This window comes from Dipodomys ordii, unplaced genomic scaffold (assembly GCF_000151885.1).
Source record: "Dipodomys ordii isolate 6190 unplaced genomic scaffold, Dord_2.0 Scaffold62, whole genome shotgun sequence".
In the NCBI taxonomy this organism is placed as follows: Eukaryota; Metazoa; Chordata; class Mammalia; order Rodentia; family Heteromyidae; genus Dipodomys; species Dipodomys ordii.
In genome coordinates this window covers 337,690-352,189 of record NW_012267278.1, presented here as the reverse complement: position 1 = coordinate 352,189, position 14,500 = coordinate 337,690, and the positions used below count along the sequence as shown (strand labels likewise).

The following is a 14,500-nucleotide window of genomic DNA, read 5'->3' as shown; positions in this document are numbered from 1 at the left end:
TGTGTGTGTGTGTGTGTGTGTGTGTGTGTGCGCCTGGTAAAGACCACTGATTTAAGTATTTCTTCGTGTGTGTGTGTGTGTGTGTGTGTGTGTGTGTGTGCGCGCCAGCTTGTTATTTGGGCTTGGACTGAAAGCTTTATGCTCTTCTTCAGCTTTTTCTATTTTGGTGCTGGTCCTAGGGCTTTAACTCAGGATTTGGGTGCTGATTTGAGCTTTTTTGTTCAAAGGTTAGGATTTATCACTTGAATCATTGCTCCACTTCTGGCTTTTTGGTAGTCAATTGGAGTTAAGTGTCTCATGGATTTTGCTCAGGCTGGCTTCATATGGGAATCCTCAGATCTCAGCTGCCTGAGTAGCTAGGATTACAGATGTTGTGCCAACAGTGCCAGATTCAAGAAGAGTTTTTCTCCCTTAGCTCTTCAGCTCAATGTGAGCGCTCTACCACTTGAAGCATAGCACCACTTGCAGTTTTCTGGTGGTTAATTGGAGATAAGAGTCACAGACTTTCCTACCCAGCTGGCTTTGAATCAAGATCGTAGAATTCAGCCTTCTGAGCAGCTAGGATTACAGGCATGAGTCATCGGCTCCCAGTTTGGCAATACTTTTTGGTTGTGGAACCTGAACTCAGGGCCTGGGTGCTGTCCCTCAGCTCTTCAGCTCAAGGATAGTGCTCTACCACTTGAGCCATGGCACCACTTCTAGCTTTTTCTGCTTATGTGGTGTTGAGGAATGGAACCCAAGGCCTCATGCATACAAGGCAAGCGCTTTACCACTGAGCTACCTTCCCAGCCCCTTGGCAATATTTTAAAAAATATAATTTTATTGTTATTACTAAGATGCTGTACAGAGGGGTTACCATTTCATAAGTTAGGTAAGGAATATAATTTTTTTGGACAAAGTTATCACTTCTTGGCTTTGCCCCAGTTTCTCCCTCTTGTCCTTGCCCACAAGTTGCATAGTTCATTTACTGCAGAGTGTATACAGAATACCATGGCTGCATTTGTTTATCCTTCCTCCCCTCATTCTGTGCCTTTCCTCCCCTCTAAAAAATTTAAAACCCTCCAAAAGATTATTAGTTTTATGATGCTTATGTGTATACATATGTATTTACACATGCGTCCTAGTGAAAACCTCCCTGTATAACTAATGTCCACTAATTTAAAAAAGTAAAATAATAATAACCAACAAAAAGCCACACTGGAGTCATGGCTCAAGTGGCAGAGTACCAACTGATAAAGCAAGCTGAGCAAGGAGTGGGTCTTTAGTTTAAGCCCCAATTCTGCCAAAAAAGAAAAAAAAGTTCATCCCCTACCTCGCCTTCTTGCCCATTGAGGTTCAGATTGCTAGAGAAGCACTGTACCACATGAACCACATCCTCAGCTCAAAATCCTACCTCTTTTTATACCTGTAATTAGTATATGCAGTCCTAGTTTTAGTACAATTAATAAAATACAATTTTTTTTTTTTTGGTTGTTCATGAAGCTGGAACATGGGGCTTGGCATTGTCCCTGAGCTTTTTCACTCAAGGCTAGCATTCTACCACCTTGAGTGACAGGGCCACTTCCAGTTTTCTGATGGTTCATGGGAGATAAAAGTCTCACTGCCAGGCAGCTCCTGTGGCTCATGCCTGTAATCCTAGCTACTCAGGAGGCTGAGATCTGAGGATTGCAGTTAAAAGCCAGCCCAGGCAGGAAAGTCCTTGAGACTGTTCTCTCCAATAAACCACTAGAAAACCGGAAGTAGGGCTGTGGCTCAACTGTAGAGCACCCGCCTTGAGCTGAAGCGTTCAGGGACAGCACCCAAGCCCAGAGTTCAAGCCCCATGACCGACAAAAAAAGAAGTCTCACTTCCTTTTCTGCCCTGGCTGGCTTTGAACTGCAATTCTCAGATCTCAGCCTTCTGGGTAACTAGGATTCCAGGCGTAGCCACCCACGCCCATCTTAGAACACAGTTTTGTAAAGAATACAGTTTTGTAAAGCGTGGTGCTGGTGGCTCACGCCTGTAATCCTTGCTATTATGGAGGCTGAGATTTGAGGATCACGGTTTAAAGCCAGCCTGGGCAGGAAAGTTCATGAGACTTTTATCTTCAATAAACCACTCAGAAAACCAGAAGTGGCGCTGTGGCTCACGTGGTAGAGCGTTCATCGTAAGCTGAAGCGCTGAGGGACAGCGCCCAGGCCCAGAGTTTATTTTTTTTTATTTTTTATTTTTGGGTCCGGTCGTGGGGTCTGAACTCTGGGCCTGGGCGCTGTCCCTCAGCTCTTCAGCTCAAGGCTAGCGCTCTACCACTTGAGCCACAGCACCACTTCTGGCTTTTTTCTTTTTGCTTATGTCTGAGGAATCGAACCCAGGACCTCATGCATGCAAGGCAAGTGCTCTACCACTGAGCCACCTTCCCAGCCCCTCTTTTTTTTTTTAAGAGGGGGCAATGGTTAGTAGAGATGGGACCCGGGGTCTTGTGTATACTAATAAGCCTATGCTTTACCTCTGAGCTATTCTGCCAATCCCAATAGATGACTTACTCTTAGTGAATGATTTTTAAATTTACTGTTAAGTGGTTGTACAAAAGATGTTGCAATTTAACATGTCTCTTTATGTGTGCAGTGCTTATCATCCCTCAAGCAACATTTCTTAAGTGAATTCAGCTTTGTTGTTGTTGTTGTTTTGGTGTGTTTGGGGTTTGCTTTATTTTGAGATAAGATTTTCACGGTATAGGCTATCCTCAAACTCATTCTTCTGTTTTAACCTACCCAGTACTAGGATTACAGGCATTTGCTGCCACACCTACTCTTCATTGAGATTATTTATGGTTCTATTACTGGAATTACAATTTTCAGAACATCTCATTTTCTTATTAATGATGGCTACATTTTTTTTTCTTCTGGTGCTAGAGATTGAACCCAGAATTGAGCATATTAGGGGAAAGCTCAACCACTGAATTATAACCCCAACCAGTAATGAATGACTACTACACCATAATTATTTATTTAATCTTTATAAATACTGTAGAACTTGGTGGCATTTTCATTTACAAATGGGAAACACAAATCTGAAAAGTAACTTTTTTTTTTTTGGTAGGTCATGGGGCCTGAACTCTGGGCCTGGACACTGTCCCTCAGCTCTTTTTTTTTGGGGGGGGGTCCGGTCTTGGGGCCTGAACTCTGGGCCTGGGTGTTGTCCCTCAGCTCTTCAGCTCAAGGCTAGCACTCTACCACTTGAACCACAGTGCCACTCCTGGCTTTTTTCTTATGTGGTACTGAGGAATCGAACCCAGGGTCTCATGCATGCAAGGCAAGCGCTCTACCATTGAGCCACCTTCCCAGCCCCTCCCTCAGCTCTTCAGCTCAAGGCTAGCACTCTTACCACTTGAGCCACAGCACTACTTCCGGCTTTTTTGCTTATATGGTACTGAGGAATCGAACCCAGGGCCTCACTGAGCCACCTTCCCAACTCCTGAAAAGTAACTTTTTTTCAACCAGTATTTCACCAAGATTTTCAGTTACTTGACTCCATTAGCCCAGATTTCTTGTTTTTTTTTTGTCCTATGTCTGCTATCTAATTATTATTAGTGAGGAAGATAATTATACTTTATTAAAATGGAGAGGGGCCAGGTGCTGGTAGCTCATGCCCATAATCTAGCTACTCAGCAGGTTAAGATCTGAGGATCACAATATTAAAGCCAGCCTAGGCAAGAAAGCCCAACAACCACTGAAAAGCCAGAAATGAAACTGTGGCTCAAGTGGGAGAGTGCTATCCTTGAGCATAGAACTCAGACACAGCATCCAGGCCCTGAGCTCAAGATCTAGGACTGGCAAAAAAAAAATCCAAAACAGGGCATTGTTTGCCTCTTTGATTATTGCATTCATTTATTCACACAGGTTCTTGCTAGTTAGTCCAGCAGGCTCTAAAAACTTATATTCCTCTCTTGTCTTAGATTTACATGACAGCAGACTTAGATTTCAGTAGCTTTTGTAAGCCCCAACCTGTGATTATTTGTGCTTCCACTAGATGGCATGAAATGCCATATAATGCAGTGGTGTGGGAGGACATGAAAACAACCAGAACTGGGAGATAGAATAGATAAGGAAAGGAATGAGATTGTAGACTACAACAGCAAGTTATGTCGAAAATCAAGTAAGACAACTGCTTCTTGGTTTATGTTATATTTAAGTGAAATACACTAGTGTCATTTAACATTAGGCATATATTCTAAGAAAATGTCTAATGTGTGAGCATCAGAATGTAGGTACACGAACTAAATGATTGTCACGTCACTAAGTGATATAATCTATTGGGGCCACTCTCTTGTGGATCATTATTGACAGAACATCCTTAGTGCATGGCTACTCTAAGGAGGGAAAGGAATGAGTGAAGGACTTTCTTCCTAGTAGTAAGTTTCTATTTTGCTTTCCTAAATGTTACATAGTTTTGTAGTTTTGTGTAATAATATGGGGGAACTGCTTTTGTTCCCCCTACCCCCTTTTTTTGTTGGTCATGGGGCTTGAACTCAGGGCCTGGGTGCTGTCCCTGAGCTCTTTTGCTCAAGGCTAGTGCTCTACCCCTTTGAACTACAGCTCCACTTCTGTTTTTCTGTTGGTTAATTGGAGTTAAAGGTTTCATGGACTTTCCTGCCTAGGCTGGCTTTGAACCATGATCCTCAGATCTCAACTTCCTGAGTAACTAGGATTACAGGTGTGAGCCATGTGCTGGACTTTGTTTTCCCCCTTTGTTTTCTTAATTGTATATGTTTTATGCGCTGGTTCTGGGGATTGAACTCAGAGCCAGCCTGGGCATTGTTTCTGAGCTTCTTTTGCTCAAGGCTAGCACTACCATTTGAGACAAGTTCCATTTCCAGCTTTTTTGGTAGTTTGTTGGGGATAAGAGAGACTTGTGCACTTCCCTGCCTAGCCTTACTTCAAACCTTATCCTCAGATCTCAGCCTCTTGAGGAGGCTGAGCCACCAGCACCCAGCTTGATGTACACTTTTTAGAAAATTATGAATCAGTGTTTTTGGGATTTACCGATCCCAGACAAAGTAAATCTTATGGTAATAATAATACTTCTATGCTGAGTATTGACAAAAGGGAGAACTTGAAAACTGAAAAATGAACATGTCTCAATGAACTAAACACAGAAATAGTCATGAGCGCTGGGTGCTGGTAGCTCATGCCTGTAATCCTAGCTACTCAGGAGGCTGAGATCTGACGATCACAGTTCAAAGCCAGCCTGAGCAGGAAAGTCTGTGAGACTCTTATCTCCAGTTAACCACCAGAAAACCAGAAGTGGCACTGTGGCTCAAGTGGTAGAGTGCTTGCCTTGAACTAAAAAACTCAGGGACAGTACCCAGGCCCAGCGTTCAAGCCCCATGACCGACAAAAAAGGAAAAAAGAAAAAAAAGAAAAATAGTTATGAGATAGAGTGAACATTATTCAGGGATTTTTTTTTGAGGGCGGGGGGGATCGGTCGTGGGGCTTGAACTCGGCCTGAGTGCTGTCCCTCAGCTCTTCAGCTCAAGGCTAGTTGCTCTACCACTTGAGCCACAATGTCACTTCCTCAGGGATTATTTTTGTGCTACCCATTTTACCTTTGCCAGGTGAACTGTAGCTCAGAATAAGAACATTTAGAATGAGGCTCTTTGTACCTGAACTTTGAAAGCATGCTTGGTTTATTTTCTTTTTTTAGATTTTTTCAGAGGTCCCACAGTATCAAATATCCGTCTGGCTGGATTAGAGTATATTTTGCACTTCACTGCACTGAATGGGAAGATTTACTTTCGAAGTTATAAGTAAGTGCATTTCTTAGCATGTTTCTCTTAATCCTTAGGATTCTATCATTTTGTTTGATAGAGCTCAGTACTAAAATGGGCTTCTGCACAAAGGTTTGTTTGGAAAATTTGCAGACTAGTAGTAACTGCAGCTCTGTGCTGATCCTTGACCTGTCATTCCATTGTTAACTTCTGCCTCTGAAATTACTTTTCCAGGGTGACAACATCTAGTAGTGTTATACTCTGTGTGAGCCTAACTCAGTAATGCCCTCCATAGCTTTTTAAAAAAAAATTTTGTGTTCATGTATTGAATAAATTCAATAAACTCATAAAATAATCAGATATAAACATTATAGGATTTTAGATTTTTTTTTAAAGAGTCACTTCTTACTTCTTAGGAATAAAATGTTTTTCCAAAATAAGCTGGATTTCAACAAAACAACTTAATAAAACTAGGCACAATGTTTAATAAGTTAAAATTTACATAAATTAGTTAATATAAAATTATAATGTTTTGATACCTGGAGTAGGTAGGAAGTATTCAAGGTAGTTTAAATTTTCTTTTTAGATGGTATTTCATTATTAGATGGTATTTAAATTTGATACAGCAAACTATATCTTACTAAGAAAATAAAACTTTATTCTTGAATTATATTGCTCAGTTACATTTATTTTTATTGTTAGGTTTTAATTATATATCTAAAAAGGCAGTCTTAATTCAAAAGATTTCAAATACAGAAATTAAATCAGATCATAGTCACTTGACCCAAAGTAAAAGTAAAATACATTTCCAGCATCTTTTGTAGATAATTTGAGTCCCAAGCTTTATGAATAAAGTTTTTGGGGTTTTTTTTGGTTTTGTTTTTGTCGGTCATGGGGCTTGAACTCTGGGCCTGGGCGCTGTCCCTCAGCTCTTCAGTTCAAGGCTAGCACTCTACCACTTGAGCCACAGTGCAACTTCCAGTTTTCTGAGTGGTTTATTGGAAATAAGAGTCTCATGGACTTTCCTGCCTGGCTGGGTTTGAACTGTGATCCTGTCTGAGGATCACAGCTACTCAGCCTTCTGTAGCTAGGTAATTATAGTATGAACCGTCAGCTCCCAGCTGAATGAGGTTTTTATTTTTATTTTTTTAAAATAGTACTAAAAATTGAACTCATGGTCTTGTACTTGTTAAGCAAGCTTTATATTGCTTGAGCTATGCTCTAGCGTGCCCCCCACCGCCCCTCTAGCGAAATAGTGTTCAGTTCTCAAATGGATTCAGAACACCTGGCTTTATATAAGTCAAGAACAACCAAAGCAAATCTTACTAAAATTTAAAATAGTGTACTGTTGGCTCATGCCTGTAGACCTAACTACTCAGGAGACTGAAATCTGAGGATCGTGGTTCAAAGCCAGCTGGGGCAGGCAAATCCACCAGACTCTTATCTCCAATTAGCCACCAGAAAACCAGAAATAGAACTGTGGTTTAAAGTAGTAGAGCACTAGACTTGAGGAAAAGAGTTAAGGGTCAGCACCCAGGCCTCGAGTTGAAGCCCCATGACAGACAAAAATAAATAAATATAAGGCATACTAAGTATCAATGACTAGATTCATTTTACCTCTCTGTTCCGCCTTGGCCTTCTACTCTATTTTCAGCACAATTAAAATCCAAGTAGGCAGATATTTTTTCAGTAGAATTTAATGACATGCTATGTATAATATGCCTCTTAAGGTAAGCTATACTTTATGCATAATGCTTGTTTTTTTTTTTCTTCTTCGTAATATAATAGGTGCCTGACCACCTTAGGCAACCAAATTAAGCTAAATATTCACCTTTTTGTCAGTAACTTGCATCTTGGTCTCAACTTTATTGAGTTAGAGATACTTAGTTCTTTTCACCATACGAATTTTCATAATACAAGTTTTTCATCATAGGGAATTAAAAGTGAAATAACTTTTAACCAAAGGTAAAAGGAGCACACACATGTATTCTTAGATACTCAGGAGGCTGAGATTTGAGAATTGGGTAGGAAAGTCCTTGTGGAAAAGCCAAAAGTGGAGCTGTAGTTCAAGTGGTAGAACAACATCTTTGAGTGAAAAAGCTCAGGGACAGCACTTAGGCTCTGAGTTCAAGTACTACTACCTATGCATGCATGTGTGTCCACATGCACACACACAACGTGTATAATAATAACTATACATGTAGTTTGGTGGTAGAGTTTTTGCCTAGTATGCACAAAATGATGAATTGCTGGCAACACACACAAAGTAAGATAATAATAAAGTAACGTAATAAACATACAATGATTGCAAGAGATAATTAGGAGTTTCTATAATTTTTAGCTAGCTCAGATTTCAAGCCACTTGAACCTTTGATGAGTTTGTCACATTAAAGTTTTTAAATTGACTTCAGTCAAGATGGTTAAATGTCTGTGCTATAGGGAAACATTGATTTTTGAATGGATTAATTCCTAAAGTTAAACACACACACACACACACACACACACACTTGTCAGGTGTAGGACTTGAACTTAGGGCCTAGGCACTGTCTCTGAGTTCTTTTTTTATTCAGGGCTAGCACTATACCACTTTGAGCCTCAGCACTGCTTCCAGTTTTCTGATGGTTAATTGGAGATGAGTCTCATGAACTTTCTTTTTTTTAATTTTAATTTTTTGTGAACATACTTTACAGAGGGGTTACAATTACATGGGCAAGATAATGCATACATTTCTATCAGTTGTGGGGCTTGAACTCTGGGCCTGAGCGCTGTCCCTCAGCTCTACAGCTCAAGACTAGCGCTCTACCACTTGACTTACAGTGCCACTTCTGGTTTTCTGGTGGTTTATTGGAGATAAGAGTTTCATGGGCAGGCTGGGAAGGTGGCTCAGTGGTAGAGCGCTTGCCTTGCATGCTCGAGGCCCTGGGTTCGATTCCTCAGCACCACATAAGCAAAAAGAAAAAAGCCGGAAGTGGCGCTGTGGCTCAAGTGGTAGAGCGCTAGCCTTGAGCTGAAGAGCTGAGGTACAGCACCCAGGCCCAGAGTTCAAGCCCCACAACCGGCCCCCCCCCCCAAAAAAAAAAAAAAAGAGCTTCATGGACTTTTCTGCCCAGGCTGCCTTTGAACTGACGATCCTCAGATCTCAGCCTCCTGAGTCGCTAGCATTACAGGCGTGAGCCACCGGCTCCTGGTCAATATTATTTTCATACTTATGTAAATCTGTGAAATGAAGTCAAATAAAAATTCCAACGTGTGTATGTGTGGATGTGCATAAGTGGTCCTTGGACTTGAAATCAGGGCCTTGGCACTGTCCCTGAGTTTTTGTGCTAAAGGCTAGTGTGCTACCACTTTGAAACGGCTTAATATCCAGCTTTTTGGTAGTTAATTGGAGATAAGAGTCTCACAGACTTTCCTGCCTGCGCTGGCTTGGAAGCACGACCCTCAGATCTCAGCCTCCTGATTAATTGGGATTACTGGCATATGAGCCACTGGTGCCCGGCAGGGGGAGAACTTTTTAAAGACAAGGTATCATTTCTGTTTTCCTGTTCCATAAAGGCTGCTGTTGAAGAAGTCTGGCTGCAGAACACCACGGATTGAGTTGGAAGAGATGGGGCCGTTGTTGGATTTGGTTCTGAGAAGGACCCACCTGGCCTCAGATGATCTTTATAAACTGTCTATGAAAATTCCAAAAGCTCTCAAGGTATGTGACCTGCAGTGAGTGCTCTCCTTCAATTTGTGTGCTTCATACTTCTTCCCAGAAAAGGTTTGAGGCATGTTCTATTAAATGTCGTACGTGACAAGATCAATAACATAAATAAATTAGGCACAGCCAGCAACTGGGAAGTTTTACAGTAAATTTGAGTTAAGAGTTTTTTGGTAGCCAGGACTACCATTTCAGCAAAAATAAGAATGATTTTGGGCATTGTGAAGACAAGGTTTAGAGCTTTTAGGTGTATAAACCATATGAACATAAAATGTTTGACTTTTCAGTGGTGTTATAAAACAGTTAGCAATGCTAATTATGGAATGCTAGTAGAAAGTGGAATGATAGCTGAACAGAGCAAATTTTGTGTTGCATAGCAGCAGTTAGTGTAGTGCTAACAGTGCAGTTTCACATTTACATAGGGATTGTTGGTAGTACAGAATATTAGGCCTACCAGATCTAGTTGAGAACCCCTCAGGTGACTTGAATGTGTACATAGGTTTGAGAAGAAAGTCAGGTGGGTCTGTTCTCTGTCACTGAGGTTTCCTCACAAATGGGAATTGGTACTATGATAGTTGATTTTTTTTTTATCAGTTTGTGATAGTAGAAAGCCATTAAAAAAATTTATATATATTCACAGACATACATTTCCCCCCTTGTTTTATAGCCAAAGAAGAGGAAAAATATCTCTCAAGATACTTTTGGTACAACTTATGGAAGGATACACATGCAGAAACAAGACCTAGGCAAACTACAAACCAGGAAAATGAAGGGATTGAAGAAGCGACCTGCAGAAAAGATAACAGAAGACAAGGAGACAAACCCCAAGAAAATTAAAAAAAGTTAATAGAACTTAGCCAAAAGTCCAGTTTTATTGTGGTGTATTTACTTAAGAAATTTGTCAAGCTCAGACCATTCAGTTTCTTAAATGATTTTATTGTATATTTTTATAACATAATTTGCTATGTATATTTGAGCTACTTTTATAATTTCTTTTAAAAAATTACGTAGTTGTACAAGAGATTACAGTTCCATAAGTCAGTTAGTAGTACAGTGCATCTTGATCATTCATATTTTATGACTGGTAATATACTGATACTTTGCTTAAAGTAAGCCCTTTTTTTGTGCTGTTAGATTTGGTTATGCTGTTTTTTATCTGATGTGTTATTCTCATTCTCCAAAAACCTCTTTTCTTCGGGTGGGTGAATGAATGAGTGAGGTGGAACTGAGGTAGAAGTATCACAAGTTTCAGGCTAGCTTAAGCTGGGTCATGACATCTGCCAAAACAAAAGGACAGTAAATGGACTTTGTTTTGTGGTTTGTGATAACAGCCTTGTATTTGAACTCAGCCTGGGTACTATCCCTGGGACCTTTTGTGTTTAAGACTAGCCTCTACTACTTAAGTCATGTCTCCACTGCCATCTTTTGGTTTTTAATTGAAGATAAGAGTGTCATGAAAGGAGCTGGGAAGGTGGCTCAGTGGTAGAGCACTTGTCTTGCATGCTTGAGGCCCTGGGTTTGATTCCCCAGCACCACATAAGCAAAAAGAAAAAAAGCCGGAAGTGGCTCAAGTGGTAGAGCGCTAGCCTTGAGCTGAGGGACAGTGCCCAGGCCCAGAGTTCAGGCCCCACAACCGGAAAGTTTGTGACAGCCTGACTGTGTTAGCTTTGAACCTCAGTCCTCAGATCTCAGCTTCTTGAGTAGGTAGGATTATAGGCATGAGCACTGGTACCTGGCTATGCTGACATAGCCATATTGCATATATCCTGATGGTCCTGTAAGATTTTATCACTTAATGAAGGCTTTTCTATCTTTTTTTGGGGGGGGGGGTCAGTCCCTGGGGCCTGAACTCTGGGCCTGGGTGCTATCCCTCAGCTCTTCAGCTCAAGGCTAGCGCTCTACCGCCTGAGCCACAGCGCCACTTCTGGCTTTTTCTGCTTATATGGTGCTGAGGAATTGAACCCAGGGCCTCATGCATGCAAGGCAAGCACTCTACCCTTGAGCCACCTTCCCAGCCCGTGAAGACTTTTCTTTAAAGGACAGTTTTTGCTATGTAACTCTTGTTTGCTAAGTACCACCAGTTCTCCTGCCTTAGCTGTCCAAGACCCATGTGCCACCACTCCCAGAATTCATAGCACAATTTTTGGGGCTGGGGGTGTAGTGTAGCTAGGTGGCACAAGTAGATTTTCTTTTTTTCTTTTTTGGGTCCGGTCGTGGGGCCTGAACTCTGGGCCTGGGCGCTGTCCCTCAGCTCTTCAGCTCAAGGCTAGCGCTCTACCACTTGAGCCACAGCGCCACTTCCGTTTTTTTTGTTTTTGCTTATGTGGTGCTGAGGAATCGAACCCAGGGCCTCTGGCATGCAAGGCAAGCGCTCTACCACTGAGCTACCTTCCCAGCCCTTTATTTTTATTTTTATTACCATTATTATTTTTTGGTTAGTCATGGGGCTTGAACTCAGGGCCTGGGTGCTATCTCTGAACTCTTTTGGCTCAAGGCTAGCATTCTACCTTGAGCTATAGCACCACTTCTGGTTTTCTGGTGGTTAATTGGAGATAAGAGTCTCACAGACTTTTTCTGCCCCATCTGGCTTTGAACCATGATCTTCAGATCTCAGCATCCTGAGTAGCTAGGATTACACGTTTGATCCACCACAGCCTGGCTGCCACTAGTTTTATAGGGGATAATTGGGACACAAACATACAATATATTCTAATCCATGTCTTCATATCTTCTATCACTCCTTTAATACTCCCCTCACCAATTCCCTGGTATTTAAAAAAACAGGTATTAAAAATACTTTTATTATTATTAAGATGTACAGAGGAGTTACATAAGTGGTAGTGAGTACATTTTTTTTTGACAATGTTACCTCTTCCTTTCCTTTCCTCCAGTTTCCCCTCTTCCAGTCTTGCCCACAATTTACAAAGGTCATTTTCCACATAAGGTCTATTGAATAGCATTGTTGGATTTGTTCACCCTTCCTCCATTTCTGTGTCCCTGCTTTACCCCTGTACAAGAAGAAAACCCAAAGCAAAAACAAGCACCACCACTGCCTTTCTGTTTCCTGTAGTTTGTTTCAATAAAAAAGTATTTTAAATGTTTAGAGAACGTGTGCTCTTGTCTTCCTCCCCTTAGGATATCCCCCTTTAGTCTGCCTTTTTTGTGTGTGAATGCCTAGAGTCCTGTATAAGGTATGTGCAGTTACAGTTTAGATCTAGCATCCACATATTAGAGAAAATATGTGCCATTGGTCTCTCCTAGCTTGGCTTACCCCACTTAGCATGATTTGCTCTAGGTCCAACCATTTCTCTGCAAATGACATAATCTTATTCCTTTTTAAAAAATGAGTAAAATTCCATTGTGCATATATATATATATATATATATATATATCACATTTTATTGATGCACTCTTTTATTATAGGGCATCTGGACTGCTTCCGTAACTTGGCTATTGTGAATAGTGCAGCAATGAACATGGATGTGCAAGTGTCTTTATTTACCATGTCCTGACTTGTAATGATAAGGGTAGATGCCCAAGTATGGTATGACTGGGTCATAGGCAAGTTCTAGGGATTTTTTTGTTTGTTTGTTTTTCTGTTGGTCGTAGGGCTTGAACTGTGGGCCTGAGCGCTGTCCCTCAGCTCTTCAGCTCAAGGCTAGCACTCTACCACTTGAGCTACAGTGCCACTTCCGGCTTTCTGGTGGTTTATTGGAGATAAGAATTTTGCAGACTTTTCTGCCTGGTCTGGCTTTGAACTGCGATCCTCAGATCTCAGCCTCCTGCATAGCTGGGATTCTAGGCATGAGCCACCTGCGCCCAGCAAGTTCTATGGTTTTTTCCTAATGTCCTTTCCTAGTGGTTGTACTAGTTTATATTACCACCAACAGTGCAGTTGGGTCCTTTTCCACCTACATCCCTGTCAGCATTTGATGTTCAAATTCTTGATAGTGGCCAATGTAATTGGAGTAAGATGGAATCTCAGACTTGTTTTGATTTACATTTTCTTTGTGGCCAGGGATGTATATTTCCTTCTAAGCTCCTCTGTTCATGTATTGATTTATTTGTTTGGGGAGAGGTTAGTGTCTTGAGTTCCTTCTCTGTTTTGGGGTATTGCTGGTGACAATTTTCTCCCAGTCTATTGACTGTTTTTCTAGTTTAGTAACTATGTCCTTTGCTGTATGGAGTATTTTTTTTTCCTGTTGGTTGTAGGTCTTGAACGCTGGCCCTGGGCACTGTCCCGCAGCTCTTCAGCTCAAGCGCTTTACCACTTGAGCCACAGTGCCACTTCCGGTTTTCTGGTGGTTTATAGGAGATAAGAGTCTCATGGATTTTCCTTCCCCAGGCTGGCTTTGAACGGTTATCCTCAGATCTCAGCCTCGTAAGTAGCTAGGATTACAGGCGTGAGCTACCATGTGAGCCACTGGGTGCTGGCTGTACAGAAATTTTTTATTTTGATCTAATCCCACGTGTTGTCTATTTCCTGTGCCCTTAGGACTCTTCCTATGCCTATAACTTCTAATGTTTCTTCTACTCCATCTTGTAATTGTAGTTTCTAGTCTGACATTGAGGTCTTTGATCCATTTTGATTTGATATTGGTGCATGGTGACAAACAGGGATCCAATTTTAGTTTTCTGCATATGTACGATTTCCCAACACCAGCTATTGAAGAGGTTATCTTTTTTCCCCACCATATATTTTTGACTCCCTTGTCAAGTAAGTGTAGGTATATGGTTTTATTTCTGGGTCTTCTAGACTGTTCCCTTAATCTTGGGGCCTGTTTTTGTGCCTGTACCAAGCTGTTTTTTGCATAGCTCTGTAGTAGAGCTTTAAGGTCTGGGATTGTGATGCAACTAGAATTGTTTGTTTTTTGTTTTGTTTTTGCCTAGAATTGCTTTGGCTATTTGAAGTCTTTTGATATCCCAGATGAATTGGGATTTTTTTGGGGGGGGGCAGGATTGAGGTGGAACAGAAGGCAGTTTGTCTAACTAGGAAATTTCAAGAAAATTAGGAGAAAAGGGCCACGGCAAGAGACAGGGCAGGGGTGGGCAGG

The 14,500-nt window shown here is 41.3% G+C and overlaps 1 protein-coding gene across 1 annotated transcript in view; it reads left to right on the top strand.

Annotated features, from left to right (window-relative positions):
• The window catches only part of Rpf2 (ribosome production factor 2 homolog (S. cerevisiae)), a 37,912-nt gene extending 27,180 nt beyond the window's left edge, over positions 1–10,732 (top strand). The window contains exons 7-9 of the mRNA XM_013022360.1: positions 5,656–5,785; positions 9,299–9,443; positions 10,114–10,732. Of these exons, the coding sequence (XP_012877814.1) occupies positions 5,656–5,785; positions 9,299–9,443; positions 10,114–10,293 (455 nt within the window). The 3' untranslated portion in view covers positions 10,294–10,732. The remainder of the gene's footprint in view (positions 1–5,655; positions 5,786–9,298; positions 9,444–10,113) is intronic.
• The last annotated feature ends 3,768 nt before the right edge of the window (positions 10,733–14,500 follow it).